The following is a 20,641-nucleotide window of genomic DNA, read 5'->3' as shown; positions in this document are numbered from 1 at the left end:
TGAGAAATTGTAATTAGCCAATCCTGTGGCTTTAATATCACGTAAGATACTGTAGGAAATCGGAACTGATTAATCAAAAGGGTCAGATTATCTGATGAATTTTTAACTAAACGAACAATGTGATTTTTTTTATGAGACCAAATGAAGGGACGAACAAGTCGCCCACTTGATGGTAAGTGACACGTCTGTCCATAACAAATGCAGTACCACTCAGTGCTTTAAGCCACAAAGATCTGAAGGCCACAGCGCCTGTCAACCTAAGACATAAGTTGACAAATCCCATGTACCTGTAATTTCACCAGTATCCTTACCCTTCCAAACCAGAACGCAGTAATGCTCACAAAACTGCTTGGAAGTGGCAATATTTGCAGTGTCTGTCAACTATATATAGTTACTAATGGAGAAACTACTATTGGATTTACATAATGTTCATTCATTCATACAATTAGAAGTATTATTATTACCAATATGAAATCTATGTGGATTTTACGATTAGCGAAACAATAATAACAAAACGCTTGGTTATTCCATTCAAACACTATACAGCACTTTTGGTCATTAAAGATATGTGATACCATAAACTGATTCGTAAATTTATTTCATAATAGTTTTTCTCCAAACATAAAATAATAAACATACTCATTTACGAGCAGCGCGTATGCGAAAATGTCATAAAATCCTTCCTACAAAATAAACTGTACAGTTTACTTATGTACACAAGCGTCTTTTAAATATAAATCAGAATGAAAATAAAAAGTAATACGAACCTCTTTAATTTCAATAAATATTCACCCGAAGTTTCCTTTACCGACAACTTATCCAAAATCTGAGACTGGAATTTCTGTAAGTGCTGTAAAGCCCTTTCATACTGTCCAGACTCCGCCAAAACCATATTCTGATACAACAACAACTCTGAATGCTCATAATCATACGGTCCCTTCATTTGATTCAAACGGAAAGTATCTAGAATACTATTGGCCATTTCAAAGTCCCCTAAGAGGTGGTAACTCATGGCGAAACCGATCCATGACGCTCTTTGTGTCGGCCTTAACATAAACAGTTGGTAACGGGTATCCTGAAAAACAGAAAATATTTATTTCATAAAAAGTTTTATGTATAAGTACAAAATATAAACATGAAATACATTAAATAGATAACTTAGAAATCAATAACCCCCACAAAGTTAATTAAGAATGGTTAGTTGGAAGAAATCCCTTAATGGGATAAGCTCACCTTTGTACACTAGTTCGCTGTTAAAGGTGGTAATTTGTTTTATTGTCCAATAAAGTGTTTACATACACAACACATTGAAGAGAAAATCCAATTACTAGTGCACTCAATTTCACAATTTTTTGTGTTAAATAGTAAATGGCATCTCATGCAGGATGCAGAGTTTTAACACTACTTATTCAATGAAAGGCCATTACATTTTGACCAAAATTTTAGTATTGATTTATTTCCAGTTCAGTATTTCGTACATTGATCTGTACTGCATGTCTATCTTGTTCAATCAATGAGTTATATTCTAAATATGAAAAAGTGGACGTAGATAAGTAGTATAAGTAGAGAAACTAAATATGACATAAGGCAGTTAGAGAGTAGAGGGGCAATTTCTCAAGTCACATATCATTAGTGTTAATTAACAAATCACACTAATATTGCAATAGTGTTGTAAGTAAAAATGTGAATTTCAGGATTAAATCATTGCTGAAATCAAAATTTTATTCTAATATACTTGTCAATAAAACAGTTGATAGAATATTGTAAATAATTAAAAGATATCTACTTAACTCAAAATGAGACAAACTTTATGTGAGCTAGTTCTGACCAAAACATACAGTCCTTACTAAAAATATGAAATTATTTCTCCCTTTTTATTTCTAAAAACATTGGGCCAGTAGGAAATTGTTTAGATGTCAGTAATAAAGTTTACTGATCATGAGAGAAATTTTAACAATCTTTCATGGGAAATGAGTACTTGTTTTTCATCGATTGTGAAATAATACACTTGTTGAGTTAATACACTATTGTATTAATAGTGCGAAATGTACCATGTATAAACAACAATCAAAATATGAAAAAATTAAATTAAGAATTGAAGATATAAAAGGAATACAATGTAGCACCACTAGCCAGTGTGATGTAGCACCACAAAGCACAATGTACAATGCAGTACTCACAGCACCACTTATTGGCTGCAGTACTCGCTCACCAAGATCCATTGTGAGTAAATCAGAGATAACTACATTGGCAATAATGATGTAAGAATGGTACATTGATTATGTCACGTAGATCAATTTGAACTTACTTTATATCCTTCCAAGTCTCTCATCTGAATTTGGAGCAAAGATAAGTCTCTCAAAATTTGTATATTTTCCTTCTCCCACTTGAGAGCATTGCGGTAGCATTTAATGGCCTCATCATATTTCTTGTCGGACCGCTGTAGAAGACCATATACGTGCCAACAAACTGGGGACTTCAAGTCGTTACGGAGGCCACGACGTACATACTCATATGCTTCATCTTTACGTCCCAAACAATTCAGTGTAAGTCCTTTCATAGCCAATGTTTCTGAAATGAATTTGGTTTTATTGGAATACAAAAAAGTTGTTTAAAATAAGAAGTATAATAACTAATGACACAGTTTCTTAAAGGAAAGTAGGTAAAACAATCTAACCGATGTACTGATCATCTGTGTATTGTTTTACGTCCTCATTATAATAATCATAGCCAGAATAAATTGGACGAACAAAGCAATGAAAAGTAATGATGATAGCATCTGAGGAATCATAACAATAATAATAAATATTTATTACTTCATAACCACTACATTTTACATTCCAAATGTGTGTCATTTACATCTAACATTTTAAAATATACATTACCACAATATAAGATAGTGTTTAATCAGTTTTTTTTTTTTTTTTTTTTATTTAACTGTGATATATGCGACTTCCTTGGTGTAATCATCTAACCCACGAGTGGTACACCAAATTGTAATAATTTAAGACAATACAATGTGATTTTTTTACACAATTAAAATATTTTGTTTATCTTATTTTTAATAAGACCTGTAACTGTTGGGTGTCAATGTCAGCCTTGTGATATCAATCCCCATGGATTATTCTACTCTATCAATAGTAGTAAGAGGCAAGATCTCACATGAGTTTAAAGTTATGTTCTTAATGTAATAGCAGACATGTTCCTAAGGTATGTGATGAATTGATAATAAAGGCAATAGGTGTATGTGAAAAATTAACAGTTCTTTAGTAAAATTTATAAAGAATATTTTTAGAACTACAGTTACATGTTACAAAGCCATTCTCTTACTAGTATAACAAGGCATAGATTATGGAGTACATCTTCAAATATAATTATTACAACGGTGCAAGTTGCAGATTTAATATTTTAAGTAGGAATGTGCGACTTTTTATATCTTACCACCATGCTCGGCAAATTTAGGGTTAGACAATATTTGTTTTGCAAATTTAAGTCCATTTTTGTATTGTTTATGTTCGTAACAACGCTGAAAAGAAAAATCATACATTTTAACCTCTGATCTCTATTGAATGCAAGCCAAAAGGGCTAGTTCGCAGACCTATGAATAGGTATCATTATTTCAAAATTGCAAAGATATTATAAAGTCAACGTTCTGCATGAATGATAACACACAGCAATTATTGTTTAAAGAATATAATAACAGTACTGTCATAAAATGCATTATTTTATAATTCGAGATAATCACCTACAATGACAATCTGCAGAAAATCAAATTCTATGTTTACAATGACACTTACCAAAATTCTTTTGAAAAGGGCATTTTCTTTAGGTGGCAAAGGATTACTGGGTGGCATTTTGTTCCAAGAAAATGAAGTATCTTTTTATTATTTCACTATAAAATAGAAATATTGCTAAAAACCTCGTGGCTATAAACCAAAGAAGTCGATGAAGGATTACTGTCTATGGTACATAGAGCGGTCACGTGACCAATTTGGATGGGATCAGGGGTGCCAATTCTGTAAAAAAATCTCTGAAACGAATTTATTGTCCTTGATTCCTTTCTGAACGTTCATGAGGCCTGTAGAATTATTTTTAGCTAAAAAAATTACGAATCGACTAACAGCGTGTCCGACTACCTTAGGGCTCATTTATTAGCAGCAATCGATCCGGTGTAAATATAAATAATGAGTCATCTGACGACCTTCGGCGAGCGACAGTCGACCGGGCAAGATCGCGTCCACAGACATGTCTAGAAGTGGGCGTTTAAACGAAAAGCACTTAAAAAAGTCTGCTTTTTAAAATAAGCACATAAGCACGCTTTTCATTTTAAGCGTAAGCGTTGGTCTGTGCGCTTAAAACGTTTTCCTTTTTGTCTTCTTTCCTCTTTTAGCACGCTTTTTAAACGTACGTTTTAACGTTAAAAAAATAAGCAGTATTTTCCAGTTTTTTTTATATACATATATACTAATATTTTTAAATAGTTGTCATAAATAAAAATATAAAAATAAAAGTTTTTTACAAAAAACTTACTTATCTTAAAACCTTTAGTGGTCTACTTTTGCTTTTCGCTATAAACACAACGTTGCAAGCTTTTTTAACGTAAAAGTCTACGCGCTTTCTAAACGATTTTGTTCGCTTCAAACTAAAAAGCGTTTAAGTGAAAAAGCGTTTAAAAAAGCACGCTTTTTTTAAAAAAGCTTAACGTTTAAACGTTTAAAAAAATAAGCAGTTTTTCCCATCTCTAGACATGTCTGTGCATGGTCGCCACAGAACAATATTACCCTAAAGGGAAGAACGATAGCTTCATACAATAAAAATGCTTACTTGAAACGCCACCGTTCGTGCCATCGGTAACTTTTGAAAACGCGGGAGATTTGAATAGTGTTTTCATGTGTTTTTATATTTCGATACCGAAAATTGCAATTGTATGCGTAATTGACAATTATTTAAATGAGTACATTTGTAAATTAAATGTAAATGTTGAATGTACCATTTAAATAATTGTCAATTACGCATACAATTGCAATTTTCGGTATCGATCAAGTTATAGAATTTTCGTGTCCTGTTTCGCCACAATTATAAAAAATTAAATAATATTGTACAAAAACATCAAACGAAAATTCTTCATGTCAGGAATTTTTAAGTAATGTGAAATAATACAACCTTTTTAAACATGTTTAGTATATTAATTTTTCTTAACATCGATTTTTTTGAGGCTTCCTCAACAAATTCTCGATTTTTGACAGTACAAAACCGTTTCAGACATATTACAACTGTACTATCAATTATTCTTTTAAAATTTATTTCACAATGTTCGTCACACCCCTTCAGCCAATCTTTATTTAAATTATCGCATTTTTTTAATAAATTATATTTAATTTTTTCATTATGTGAATTTTCTTTTAAATAATTGTTTATTAATCTTGCAGCATTTTCAACCATTTCACAGAAACTGGGCTGGATGTATTTTAAACTGCATGCTACGTCATCGTATTCCTTAAATGATGTAAATAAATGACATACCTCAGTGTTCAGATCAGCAAGCATAATTTTTTTACATTGCTCGCAATTAATAGTTATGTTTCTTGCGATAAAGCCGCACACATAAATGCACATGCTTGCATTTCTCCAGAAATCTGAGGTACATCTAACTCTTCTACACCTTCAACAGAAATTTGCGCTGGAAAAGGTGTAGAACCGTCTACATCATTTATTTTTTGGTTACAACCTTTATGAAGAAACACTTTAAGATTATCCAATATATCATTATTGTCATCCAGGCAGTTTCTGTTTTTATTATTATTAATTAAATTTGTTATTATGCTAGTTTTTAATGCTGCAATAAATTGAACTGAATTGGGGTTCGGATTACAACCACAGTTGCTTCGAATGCACCCGAAACAGTTTTCGAGAGGATCTTGACTGAGCCTTCGGACACATAATGTGTTTATATTATACTTTTTTAAGTTTTTAAATATTCGCTCAATTGCGTTCATCGTCCTCAACCAGCCATCTTGTGATGGGGGCTTACTTCTTGCCCCTAAAAACTCCATTTCTGTGAAAAATACTTTCATTTTATTAAAAAAATGTAAATGAGGGCTAGTTGAGGACATGTTGGTTAGGTATTTTTTTCCCCTTTTTCTGTCCGGCGTGTCACCATTCATGGCGTCAAATAATTTGTCCATATTGGATATAAGCGTCGCGGTCCACACGGCGTCTTGTGGCAATTCGTCTGAAAGTAAACAATAAACTTTTTATGTTAAAAGGAATTTCATCTAACATGACATGACACTCTAGACTTATTATATTTAAATGAGTATGGGTATTAGTGGCGCCGTTTGGCATTTTTGTAATTTTCCACAACAAAACGTTAATATTGGTAGTAACACTAGAACAAACCGTTGTTACGACGAATCAAATGCCTAATAGTCTTTTGTCAAAATCAGTTTACTTGTTTAGTCTCTATAAAGCAACATAAAAAAATGGATGAGTCATATTCACAAGCTCGTGAGAAAAACATGATCCTCTTTATAAGTCTTGACAGTCGGGAAAAGAGGCTTGAAAGATGGCAGTACATAATAGACATATTATGTTGAAACTTACTTTGGGCTACTTTGGCAAATAATCCTGCTGCAATGGAATGACTCAAAACTTGAGCAGCTAGTCGAACTTTCATCTTTTGTTTGCCCTTCGGCTGAAGGTGTTGCTGGGTCAATGCTGGAGCAAAAACGAAGTTTGGGTTCTTTTAGAGGAAACCTGTGAAAGGTCAAAGAAGAATTTTCCTTTGAGGTTATACCGCATTTTGCGCACTTAACAATCCCTTTTCCAGTCATGGTGGAAAAACAACATAAAAGCGTCAGTATCGCGCAAAAAGAATGAGTCTCTATCTCGTAATGTAAGGTTTCACAACACAAAAAGCGTCAATTTCGCACAGAAGTCTTTCTCTCGTAATTATCGAATTCACAAAACAAAAAGCGTCAATTTCGCACACGAGTCTCTATCTCGCAATTCAGAAAATCGATAACAGAAAATCGATAACAAACCGGCAAATACACAAAAACTGCTGCTAAATGCAGAGAAAAGAACTGGTATTAGTAGTTTATGAAAAAGAATTTCTCACACAAGTTTTCATGGTAGCCATCTTGATTTGAAAACTCTGACAACTGTGAAGAAGTTGCCATCACGCAGAAACATAAGTTCTACCAAAATTTGGTTGTGATAATTGTCAACATAAGGTTCATTTGTCTAAAATTAGGTGAAAATTAGAATCTTCAACAAAGACAATATTACAGAAATCATAGTGTTCATATTAGAACACCATGGTTTCTATGATACAAATAATTGAAAAAAAACTGTATTCGTCAAGTAATAAAATGTACCAAAATGGTAGATAACTATTTAATCGTGCTCGTAAATTTATGAATCCGACTATCTCATTCTTTCGCAGAGCACTATTCTTTTTTTGCAAATCCTGCCATTGTTGGCATTGGCCGCTTAGAAAGCTGACCACCCCTGATGGTCGCGTCCTTGGACAGAGTTGCTAACTTATAGGGAATTTCCCAAGTAGCAGGGATTTTGCGGGGATTGGATTAACGTGAGATTTTTACTTTGGTGACATTTATTAATATACCCTAATCTGATCAATCGAAAGTTTGATGGTTATTATGATGAACGATATCGATATTTTTTTTCAACAACGCGCTTCCCCCACATTATTAGCAATACGCTTATATAGAATTATTCGGCAGGATCAAAGCACTTGGTTCTGAATTGTAAAAGTATTTCACGTGATTTCTAATGACACAGGTTATTGTATTTAAAAGAAGTTGACTCGTGTCTGTTGTGGCACATTATAACGAATAGGCGGTGGGCACCGAAGAGCTAACACTATGGAGTGATTCACGAGGCCAAAGTAGCAACATTAAATTAGTATTGATGCTAAAAGCTGGCTCTGAAACCAATCCGACCTTAAAAAAGATTCGCTGTCGCTATATGGAACCTGGAACTAAATTTTTGCCCAATGATACAGATTTTTGAAAAATTTAACACGCCTTGAAACACGTGCAACGTCTTTACAGTATCGAAGAATATATGGTTATTATAAAGACATGTAAGAAAGCAAACCTTTTAAAAGTTATGCGAATGAAATCAGATAGGTTCTTGGGAACTGTACACACAGAAAAAGGGTATAATTAATCGAAAAGTGTTCAAAAATAAGAAAAAGTAAATTGTCTTGCTACAAAAGAAATTTTTCTGAAAAAAGATGAAAAATATTTCATTTACATGATAGAAAACGATGAGAGGTAAGCGAGAGGGAGCGGTCGTTCCTCATATTGACATAACAATGGATAGTTTAACGTCACTATGGCCAGGCGATAACTGAGGTTAAGCTTCATTGAGCTTAGTCTATTATCATTACATCATGCGTAGCATGGCGGTATATCGCATGCGATAATGACAAACCTCCCCGTGCCATATTTATCGCAGTCGATTTCTCCTCACCTTTTCCAACAGTTAATACGTAACAACCTGTTTTTGTTTTCGTTTGTGACGCTCAAATGTTACGTTGATAAAATTACCGTGCAGAGCTGCCAAAATGTTTTAAACTCAAATGTGATCTTGCCATAGCCATATTTGGCATTGCGTTATACTTTCACGGCCATTGGTCGCGGCACACGCGGCACATGAGTAAAGAAAACATGGGCCCGCGGTGCATCAAAAATGTGACGTCACTTTGCTTGATACGTTTGTTATTGTGATAAATTTTCAAAGTGGCGGTTTATTACTCAAATAGACAGCTAAATGTGGGTATAATAGCTTTATCGCGGAGGCATGCAACGGGGGCTGGTCTATGTTAAATTTAATACCAAATGATGTCGGGCAGTACTATGAAAATTAGGAAGGTGACTTTTAAAATTTGAAAGGCTATTTTGAAATCCTACATTTTTTAAGTAACCAACGTTTAGTAAAAATGATCCAAAGTCGAATGGATAGTTTGCCTTTGCCGTAAAAAATAGCCCATGTGATCCAAGTAATTTATGTTAAACGTAAGTGGAACATTCTGTCCCTATTTAAAAAATAATCACACAATACAAGTTACTTTGGTACATTTGTGTTAAAAAAGAAACAATAAAAACAAAATGATTCAAGTTTATTTGAATCTTATTAGCCATCATATTTCATAGCTTAGTATTTTTAAGAACGATTCATACTCAAGTGGATCATGTCATGTGTTGTTGCATGAGAGTCCAGGACACCTGGATCGTTCATTAAAAATATTTCTGGGAAAATTGCGTTTATTTCAAAATGCTACTATATATTTATAATTTCGCCAATATTAGAGATATCGAGACAAGACTTTCTGGCATGAAAGAATACGGTGAATCACGTGGTATACTAACTCATTTTCGCCCGAAGTGTGATTTGGATCTTTTTATTATAGCTACATCCAATTACGAATTCGAAATTTTTATTCAGTGATATTTATGTGATATGAGTGAATGTGAAAACAAATATTAACTCCCGCCGCTTAAAAGACTATTTAGAAAGCCCAAAGAAGAGAAGTAAGTTATAGAGAAAGTGAAAACATAATATGGTAGAACCACAATGGAGAATACCGATAATTAAACGAAGTCATGAATCAAAATCTTATATCCAAGCCAAAACTCTTAAAAAAAATCATACCGAAAATCGAAATGTCAATGTCAAATTATTTTTATAGAAGAAAAATTTACCAAGACTTGGCTGTATGGTGTGAAACCTTTGCCTTTTCCTCTACGGAAAGAATTGAAGAAACGACAATTATTTTTATTTTCCAAATTGAAGTGACGGCACGTCGTGGCAAGAAAATATTGAAATATTATTAGTACTGTAATTATTAATCCCGACAATATAACAACAATATTACCTAATATGGGTATAGAGAACATGCGTCGTTGGCCGATATATGTTTTTTTTGCCATAAGCATTCTACTGGCATTACAACTTTTTAACAGCTGGGGCCTGGAAAGTGATTTGCGGTATCGAATTGGCGAGCTAAGTTCACAACTACAGGATTGTACTAAGCAGCACACAGGATGTATGGAACAATTCCTCACTGAACAACAGCTCAACGAACGACACCAAGTAATATTAAGAGATAAAGAAAAGATGATTGCTAAACTCAGTGATGACAATAAACAAAGCAGGGACAAAGCCGCTAAAGCCGAGTCCCAAGCAAACAGAACACTTGTGGATGTAGAACTATGCAAAGTAGAACTCCAATCATTCAAAAATCTACAACAGTCTAAGAAAGAGTTGTTTGAATCGTTGCAATTGGATAAAGAGACACTTACAAGCCAATTAGAGGAGCAGAAACTGAAAATAAAGGATTTAGAGAAAGAAAATGAGAAACTTAAACTCGCTTTAGCTACCAAAAGTGCCATAAATATTGTATCATCTAAAGTTACACCTCCTGTCGCCTCCGCATCTCCTAAAATTAGTCCAGTAATTTCAAATATTCCAATTAACGAGCCAATTTTAGAAAATAATGCAAAAGAGGAAATGGAAGAAATGAATATGAATGACGATAATAATAATAATATAAACGAGAATAATATAAATGAGAATAATATTAATGATAACAATGAAAATTTTGATCCTCAACTGCAGTAATACAAATTAGTTATTTGAATTGATTATGTCGCAGGTGTATTGAACAACTTGCATTTTTTACATTGTTGTTATAATTGGACATAGTTATGCAAACTAGAACCAACCCACAAAATGTCACTTTCGAGATAATTTGATTTTTGTAAAAATCGTGTGAAGAAATCAATAGGCAAGTTATTCGAGACAAACAACGTGAGTTATGTGTAGTATTGAGAATGATATAGAGAAACTATTATATTATATAGCAATAAATAGAAAATATTATATATTAAATAGTAAACTTTATTTAGTTAACAAGAACCATGTTCTAGTTTTCGTAATGAAAATGCTAAGATACACTACTTCGGTGCATGTGACATGGATTCATTTAACATATTTAAAAAAATATGTTTTGTGAAGTTAAGCAGCATGGTTCTTTTTAGCTATTAAAAAGTTACTTATTTAGGGTTGGTACTCTGAAGGACTTTTAGTTTCACTCGAGGTGTGGGTTGGTTCTTGTTTGCATAACTATGTCCAATTGTCATGTATAGTTATTATTCTAGTTCATCATACATTTGTACATTGGACGACTTAAATTAGGTAAAAACAGTTGATTGATTTTTTTTGGGAGTGGCCACACTTATTGACTCGGAATTGCATTAAGGTGATCAGAAAAAAGTATTACGTTCATGAAACAGAAAAAAGTCTTTTTGCAGTTTGCAGTAGCAGTCTGAGTGGAATGGCAATGTGCTGTCTTTTGCGCTCTTATTGCATGAACGTGACACTTTTCCTAACTGGCTCAATCTGATTAGGGTACTCTAGGGTATTAAGGTACTCTCAAGTAATAAAGTGATGAAAATTGAAATGTAGTTTTTAAAACACACATTGCACCAGCCGTATGTGTACTCTGGTTTGTGCCAAATGTATTCCAAATTGTATTTGATATAAAAAATGATACATTACTTTTGCTGTGATGGTATATGGTAGAATGTGTGATTGATTAGTAGATGTCTGATTTCATGTAATTGGTATACATATTTATACAGATTTGTTATGTGCGTCTTTACACTATATTGCACTAGTCCATCATCACATTACTTATATCAAGATTAGGCTAAATATAGCAAGAGGATTTGGCATTGTTAGGTTAATTTTATTTTGTAAGTAATTTTTTTTCTTTAGGTTATCAGTCACTTTATTATTGAGGGTTGACAAATACCTGTCATGGAATTACTTTCAAAATTACGTAATTGTAATTTTAAGTTTACCCATAATAATCCACTCAAAATGAAAACGTGAGATATTTTTGTTTGACATTAGAATATAAAGAAGCCATTAATTAAGCTTGTTTTTAATCATTGTATTTCATAGTTAATAGCTTTAAAAATGTAGTCTATCTACAATAGAAAGTATGTTATAAATTAGTTAGGTCAACGTAATACACATTTAATTCGCAAATGGCAGGATAATACAGGTTCATTATACACACACGAAAAAAATTGTGTATAGGTTATAATACTTTGTCTTTCCAAGTAGGTCAGTTTTAACAGATTCTGCAGCTCTCAGAATAATTGCCATATCTGCCGTCTCGATCTGCATATAGTAAATAGTAAATTACATCCCTTACAAGACAAATGGATGTAATTTACTATTTTTACAAATTGACTGAATTACAGTTGATTTGTTTCATTATAGTACGTTTATTTACATTTTTATTAAAAATTGAAATGAACTATATGAATTGCATTTTTCTATCACGTAAGGGATATGCTATACCATTATTTTATAATGTACAGACGGCAACACATCAAGCTACACATTGACGGATCTTGTTCCGTTGCACTGGAGGCGACAATTGAACAAAAGTGTATAAATTGATGTGCTGTTGACTGTGCATAAGTTTGATGAATGTATTTCAAATAATTTATGAAAATACTATTGAAAATTTATCTAAAGATGTTGAACTTGCAATTTATATTTAATGGTCTTTTGAATGCCATCTTTCTCATAAGACTCCGGTTTACATACTTACACATGTTAATACAATAGATGCACTATTGACTATAAAATTGTAGGCCATGTACTAAACGGAAATTACATGCCTAAACTAGTGCATGTTGTAAGTTCTTCTTCAGTTCGTCCCAAGCAGATAAAGTAGATTTTTTATGTAAACTTCAATACTAATTCCACTGTTCCCACAAAACTTGTCAATATATCTTCAGATTTCTGTTGTATCTATCTGTTCGATTCATTTTTAATTCGTCGTATTTATTAATTTATGGTATTGTTTTTTCATGTTTGTACGCTTTTCTTATCAGAGAAACTCCTTTGCTCATTAAATTGCTGTTACTGAGTTTGTTAACTACAATAACTCAAATAGCGTGTTTTCCAATTATCGATTTTACACTAGGTTTTATGAAAATTCCGTTTCAGAAACAGCATAAAATGTATTATGTAATATTAAGGAGGTATATGTTACAAATAATCACAGTACAGAGTACTGAAAAACCGGCCTCAATTCGTGGAATTACATCTATTTGCCAAGTTTTATTTAAATCTGTTCACGAAACCGGAATCATCCCTTAATTTGCCACCCTTAGAGGTGGAATATTTTCTTCAACCTTAAATGGGACCAATACTGAGGTACCCTCTTTCCAACAAAAAAGATACATCAAAATCGGCTCACAAAATTATCGCGTAACATACATACAAATAATCTCAGTACAGAATACTAAAGTACGTGGAATTACGTCTATTTGCTAAGTTTCATTGAAATATCCTTAATAAAAATCAGTTCTCACTACTCAGAGAGAAAAACGCCTTGAATTGGAGAAATAGCAAAATCAACCTTTAAAATAATTGCTCCTTAAGTAAAATTAGGCGCTAATTATAAAAATGAATCTTCATGCGTGAACACTGAACAGCTACCCTTAGAGGTGGATGATTTTCTTCAAAATTAAATGGGACCACTATGGAAGTACCCCCTTTCCAAGAAAAAAAGAATCATGAAAATCGGTTCACAAATACCGGAGTTATCGCGTAACATACATACAAAAAAATACAGTCGAATTGAGAACCTTCTCCTTTTTTGAAGTTGGTTAAGGGCCAGCGCAAGACGACAGCAAAGGACATTACATTTATAAATATATTTAATGGGCTGTGGTAGGCTAATTGTTTGAACTACCGCCTCAAACATAGGTCGTGGGGTCTAATTGGGGCTCGCACCTCTGAATTTCTCAGAATTTATGTGCGAAATTTAATCTGAAATTTGCCATGAGCTTTTCGATGAAAAAAACATGGTCGTCAACCCTGCACGCACCTTTTCCTGGTGAAATTACAGGCACATGGGACTTGTCAACTTATGTCTCAGGATGTCGGGCGCAATGGCAGCGCCCCTCAGATCTTTGTGATTTAAAACTCTTGAGTGCTAATGCAACTGCTATGGACACCTAGATATTATAAAAAAATAGTCGAAGAAGGTTCATCACCTTCGGAAAACGTGTGAAATCCCCAACCCGCATTAATCCCTCGCCTGAGACGAGACCCGTGCGCAGCAGTGGCGTGTATAAATGGGTTGATGATATTTAATGCAAATTCAATTAACATGTGTAATATGTATACAAATTTTGTTTCTTGCCTGTGGACCACCCGTCTGGTTCACCTTCAATGTTCTGAGACCAACCTCGGAACATCGCAGCGCCTTTCTCTCTACGCTATAGAAGAGCACGCCAGAGGAATTCTTTCGACTGCATAGTCGCTAGTAAAAGGGATTCAAATCCGAGCGAACGGTGGCATTCCAGTAAAGGATACCTATTCCTCATCAGTGTGCGGCAGCGGGCAAAAGATCCTCTTCGCCGTCCGCCGATTTGCACTGGCCCAGTATTTTCCAACATTCTGTTCCAAAATTTATTACCTTATTCGAAAACATGAACTTTTCTGTTCTACTATGGGCTTCCAGTGAAATACGTAAAGTCTCGCCATTTACAAATAAAATTTATTACACCTATTTTATATGCGCCCCCCTATTTTAATGTTCAGAAGTAAATGGTCAAGTGTAAATACCTAATTAGAATACATATAATATAATACACAAAAATACTGTCTAGGGATATTTTAGTTTTTCATGGATTGCAAAGAAACTACAAAAAACTTCATGAAACGTTCATGTATCAAAATGCGCAGTATTTTATAACCTGACTGAAAATTTGATAAAAAAATCTTTTTATATTTATTTTTAATGACTTTTATGGTAAAAATACAAAAGTTAACTTTGTACTAAAATAAGAACTTCTGTTTTTGGTTATTAAAGAGAAAAACAAAATTAAATGAAACAACACAAAATAAATATTTAATAATCTGTAAAAGCACCTCGGATGTTTATAACGCATCTGCAACGATTGTGCATACTCAAAATGATTATCAATGTCTCCTTGTGGGATAAGGCCCCAGGTTCGACGAAGATGCATACAAAGTTGATTTTCTGTCACCAGATTTTCGGGAAAATTTCGTAAAGCCCTTCGTTGAGGCACGTCACACGCGTGCTCAATCGGATTTAAATCCGGGACTGGGCAGGCCAGTCCAGTGTCTTACTATTCGAGCTGCGTGAAGACGAACATTATCATGCATAAGCATAAAGTCCTGACCCATTTCCAACCGATGTGGTTGGACTACAGGTTCCAGCACCTCATTACGATATTTTGCGGCAGTTAAATTGCCCTGCACGCAAATGAGGTCAGTTCTCCCTCCTAGGCGTATTTACTGCCCATACCATAATTTGTTCCACCTTGATATGGATGGATTTCCTGGGGATTTCGCAGGCGACTCGTACGTCCAGGTGTTCGCCAAACGCGTATTCTTCGTGTATCTGGATGGAAGCCGAACCGGAATTCGTCCGAGAATAACACCCTAGACCATTGTCGATTGTTCCAAGCCAAATGTCCAGTTGCCCACTGTAATCTTCGACCGCGATTGCCTCGTCACAGTGCTGGAACCTGAAGTGGTCTACAAGCATGTAGGTTCACTTCGTGCACTCCTCCACACAGTTTGGTTTCTCACTAGGACCTGGTGTTCCGATTGAAGCTTTAAAACCAATTGCCTAGCCGGAACGTTAGGTTGTCTCTTTGCTGTAATTTGTAAAAATCGGTCTTGTCTTGCGGTAGTCACCCGGCTATTTCCTATGAGCCGCTCAAGCACATCGCCAGTGTCTCGGTAGCGAGATCATAATCTTGATATGACGCTTTGACTGGTGCCAATAACATCAGCAACATTGCACTGGATCTGAATATCTTTAGTTAAATGTCGGCGTTCCATAGTATAGAAACAACCACCATTAATAATGCAGTTAATAAAATTGTAAAAAAATAAATAATTCCGTTTAAAAACAATTTCATCTTTAAGACACCGAGGAAAACAAACGATCGTAACAATGTTAACAAAATACTATCGCATCCGTCGTTCTTTTGTTTTAAATTTGAATTTAGAATACAGAAATAATGTGCCAGGAACAAATTGACGTTTAAATCTTTTTGATATGATCAGTACTTTTAGGTTTGTTTTTTTTCTAATAAACGTGAAATATCCCTAGACAGTGTTGATGTGTGTATTAATGTTTATAATTTAACAATCTCCAGTCCACATTTCGCCTACATCATACTAACACATTTGACGTTTTTGTTGTAGCCGATTTATATTACAAGCGTTAAGCACTCGCTAGCAAAACGCTCTTCATCTGGACCGGCCCTAATGCTTGTCATCTAAACTGGTTCTAATAATTGTCAAAAACAGGCCCGAATGCTTATCATCTGAACCGACTCTAATGCTTATCATCTGAACCTGCCCGAATGCTTGTCATCTGAACCGGTTCTAATGCTTGTCATCTGAAACCGGTCCGAATGCTTGTCATCTGAACCGACTCTAATGCTTGTTATCTGAACCTACCCGAATGCTTCTCATCTGAACCGGCCCAAATGCCTGTCATAAGAACCTGCCCTAAGACACCATCTTACTCAGCTTTCAAAAGCAAAACTTACTCTAATAGTCGATTTACTGTAATAATAATAATAATAACTTTACATACAATATACATATATTATGAATGCATTTCTAATAATCTATAGATAATATATTGTTACGAGTTTGACACGATCTCCAGCTAAGGTGTAAAGTGCTAAATCTAAAATAATAGACTTTGAATAATTTGCCTAATTCTAGTTACGGCGATATGAACACAATTTTAGAAGAATCCGATCAGCAGTTCTTTCTGATATAAAATATCAGATTAAACAGAGAGAGTTGCACATTGAAGTGCTTAAGATTACAACTGCAGATGAAAACATACTATACAAAATATCTATACTTGTTTAAAAGGTATAAAGTAAGGCTGCACACAGCAAAAGTTCGGCACGCAATAGCTATTACAGTAAATAAAATTAACTCTTTTAAATTTTTCTTAACAAAATAGTGCGTCCATAACATCAATTTAGTACATCGACCAGTAGTTAATTTCAATAAAATATCACTTTCAATCAGGTATAAATTAATAATACTTAGAACAGAATTTAGCCTTAAAGATGACGTCTATAACTTAGGAATGGGCGTTACAAATCGTATACTTATTGAAACTATATATCGATATTGCTCCGCATCACGTATTTTATAGCGATGCCGAATCAAGCCGAGCGGTTACCGAGTGTATACCAACACGAAATCATACATTTTACAAATTATACCGGGTGGAAATTTGTAATGCCACCTGGAGGGAAAGTACTTTAAATACTGGAGATAGAAATTTTTGCTTAAAGGAAACATTCCTTCATTTTTTAAAAGAAATAAAACTGCATTCATAGATTTTCGAAAATTTCTAGCAGCACGCGGGAATCGAACCCGGTTTGATCTGAAAAAAATGCACCCTGCACTTTTATTGCATCGATCGATAGGGTTAATTATAAGAATAAAATCTCTCTCACAAAATTAGTTAATTAAATGAAAAAAAAAACCATGAAATCTTAACATATTTTAATAAAACGAAAAAAATGGTAATCTAACTAATTACTTGCTCGAAATGAGCTCCATTTTCTTGGATACATAAATTAATCTTTTAACGAATTCATTTTGAGTAACTTTTAATAACGTGTTGTGATGAATTGTATTACAAATCGTATTCTGAACCTCAGCCTTCAACTCGTTTACACTCGCATAAGATTTAAGGTAAATTTGATTTTTAACATATCCCCACAAAAAAAATCTAAAGGTGTGAGATCTGGTGATCTCGCAGGCCATCTGATTGTGCCGTTTATGCCATTCCAAACATTCCATATTTAAATTACCTCACGCCACTGACCAAAGAGTCTGCATTACAAACATGTGCAAATTGCAATCTTCTTATCTAAATAGTACTTCGTCATTTTAATGGATAAATGATGTCAACGATAATTAACAAGTAACTGATGGATCTTTGAATAAAAGTGCTTTAACTTGACCCCATTGACTTACAATTATATGGACGTCGGGTTCGCGCTAAAAAGTGTCCGCACTCGTAAGGCGCTAAAATCGTATACAGAGCGCCAAACTCCGCTTTAGTCTTCATTTGTTCGACTAACAGCGCGATATTGCGATGACATTACAATTTAAATTTCGAATAGGTTGACTTGGGACATTTTTTTCGTGGTTTTTGTATTAGACCCGTCGTCCATTTATTTGTAAGTCAATGCTTGACCCATTGAATTTATAACTCCAGATTTCATGGTTTGTGAGAGAGATTTCATCCTCATAATTGACCCTATCGATTGATTTAATAAAAGTACAGGGTGCATTTTTTTAAAGATTAAAATCTTCGGTTCGATTCCCGCGTGCGGCTAGCAATTTTCGAAAATCTTTGAATGCAGTATTATCTTTTTTTTTAAATAAAGAAATGTTTCCTTTAAGTAAAAATTTCTATCTCCAGTATTTGACGTACTTTTCTTCCAAGTGACATTACAAATTTCCACCCTGTGTACCGATATTGCTTCGTATCAGATATTCACTGAGTGGATATCAACGCGAAACCATTTTTTGTGTGTCTTCGAAACTGTATACTAACATTGGCCCGCATTGCTCTTGTAAAACTATATCCAATAATATATAGTTTCGAAATTCGATTCCGAACATCAGTAACGGCAATGTATCAACGCAGCGCGCACGCGGGCTGTATCCATTAATATTATAGTTTCAGAAAATATATAGTTTCGAAATCCTATTTCGAATATTGATATATAGTTTCGATACGATATTCAGAAAAAGCTATATTACCCATTCCTACTATAACTATTTATGTATGTGTTGTATATGCATTTTGTTTGGTAATTGATTATGTTTGTGGTTTGATTTGAGAAATAATTTTAAGATGTTTTTTGTAATTTGTTATTGCAATTGTATGTACTTTATAATTGTAATAAAAATGTAATATTTCTGTATTTTGTAATGTCTGGCCTGTTGTCTGATGGCCTTATTTGTCTCTATTCAGGGGGCCTATTCCCGTTCTCCGTCTCACATCCGTCCGAAACAAGTGCCTACAGTCGAATAAGTAATCCTCTACCAAATTAAAAGACACAATGCGAATGAAGCTTCATACTTGACACGAAAGATGAGAGTAGCCACCCAGATCATTTACGCACAAGCGAGTTCATTACTTCAAAGTGGATTTCCACAGCATCTCAGCGTTTTGTTAATAATTTTGTTATTCTTGCAAAAGTTAAGAAAAATAACAAAAAAATAATAGTGGATGGGGTGATATTATAAAAATGTTAATTGTAATTGATATCTATTATACCTACATATTTTTCACCTTTTACGAGGCAACGATAAATTACAAATCCCAAAACTAATCTTTTATTCATTTTCTACGTCTAAAAGTCGTGAAACAACACCAGAGTAAGCCTGGGACTGCCCTACAACGAAGCCGGCTGACTGAAAGAGCTTGCTCATCTTAGTTCCTCATCAACAACGAGGTTAAGGTGCGTACAAACCTGGCGAAGGCGCTACGCTGCACGCGTGCAGTTAGCGCGCCACTGTAAGTATTAACCATCACATCTCGCACAAGGCAAGCAAGCATAGACGGCGCGCGAATACATAATCTACCATTCACCGAATAAAAGAACAATAATAGTAATAACGCACACACGTAGCCCTCCACTAGGGAAATCGTGTGTCGCGGGTGCCATGGACACACACAAAGACAACCACAAATTACACCCAAACTCACGAGAGAAATAAATGTAGGCCATACAAATATTTGTCCCGGCACGGGAATCGACCCTGGGACCTCTGCGTGGCAGTCCGGCATGGTAACCGTTCGGATACCGAGGCAGTTAAAACAGTGCCGCTACCACGAAGTTTACTGAGACAGTTGTCGCGACCAGGTAAATGACTTCATAATTTTGTATTGCAAATTGTACAACGCTCCTAGAAGTAACAAGAAGAAACAACATTTTGTTGAAGTAACAAGAAGAAACAACAAAGACATTTTCCGCAGTCGTTAGCGATAATTGTCACTGTAATGGTTGAGGCACAGATCGCAGTTTTTCGGAATTTATGTGCGAAATTTAACTTGAAATTTACCATGAACTTTTCGGTTAAGGAGTTTTCCTTAACGAAGAAGGTTCACAACCCTCGGTAAAACTGTAATGGCCCCAACCCGCATGCAAGAGGCATGGGCCAGCGTGGCGGACTATGGCCTAAACCATAGGTTCCCAAACTTTTTGGTTCACCGCCCACTTTTAAAAAAATTTCAACGCCCGCCGCCACCACGAAAAATAATTGAAAACACGTATTATAGGAAATGAAACTATTTTTCCGGATTTAAATCGCGTATATTTGTTTTTTCAAACAAACCGACGTAAAGGGCCCGAAACGTCGGTTTGTTTGTATACGCGATTTAAATCCGGAAAAATAGTTTCATTTCCTATGTGTAACAATCGCGAAAACCTAAGAACTCGATAAACACGTATTATATTTACACAAAAAATCACAAGGAAAA

The 20,641-nt window shown here is 34.5% G+C and overlaps 2 protein-coding genes across 2 annotated transcripts in view; one reads left to right on the top strand and one right to left on the bottom strand.

Annotated features, from left to right (window-relative positions):
* LOC113228843 (N-alpha-acetyltransferase 15, NatA auxiliary subunit) overlaps nt 1–3,984 on the bottom strand; it is a 187,191-nt gene extending 183,207 nt beyond the window's left edge. The window contains exons 1-4 of the mRNA XM_026462258.1: nt 3,798–3,984; nt 3,442–3,526; nt 2,309–2,571; nt 768–1,075 (exon numbers count right to left, since the gene is read on the bottom strand). Of these exons, the coding sequence (XP_026318043.1) occupies nt 768–1,075; nt 2,309–2,571; nt 3,442–3,526; nt 3,798–3,854 (713 nt within the window). The 5' untranslated portion in view covers nt 3,855–3,984. The remainder of the gene's footprint in view (nt 1–767; nt 1,076–2,308; nt 2,572–3,441; nt 3,527–3,797) is intronic.
* A 5,776-nt stretch (nt 3,985–9,760) lies between these two features.
* LOC113228804 (rho GTPase-activating protein gacU-like) lies at nt 9,761–13,209 on the top strand. Its single transcript, XM_026462195.1, has 2 exons — nt 9,761–10,680; nt 11,162–13,209. Exon 1 carries the CDS (start codon nt 9,913–9,915, stop codon nt 10,651–10,653), a length of 741 nt encoding a protein of 246 aa, XP_026317980.1. The 5' UTR covers nt 9,761–9,912; the 3' UTR covers nt 10,654–10,680; nt 11,162–13,209.
* Nucleotides 13,210–20,641: the final 7,432 nt, after the last annotated feature.

The sequence above is a fragment of the Hyposmocoma kahamanoa genome, unplaced genomic scaffold, assembly GCF_003589595.1.
Source record: "Hyposmocoma kahamanoa isolate Upper Pololo Valley unplaced genomic scaffold, ASM358959v1 244, whole genome shotgun sequence".
NCBI lineage: Eukaryota > Metazoa > Arthropoda > Insecta > Lepidoptera > Cosmopterigidae > Hyposmocoma > Hyposmocoma kahamanoa.
The sequence above is the reverse complement of the archived record's forward strand: the minus strand, read 5'-3'. Positions and strand labels throughout refer to the sequence as shown.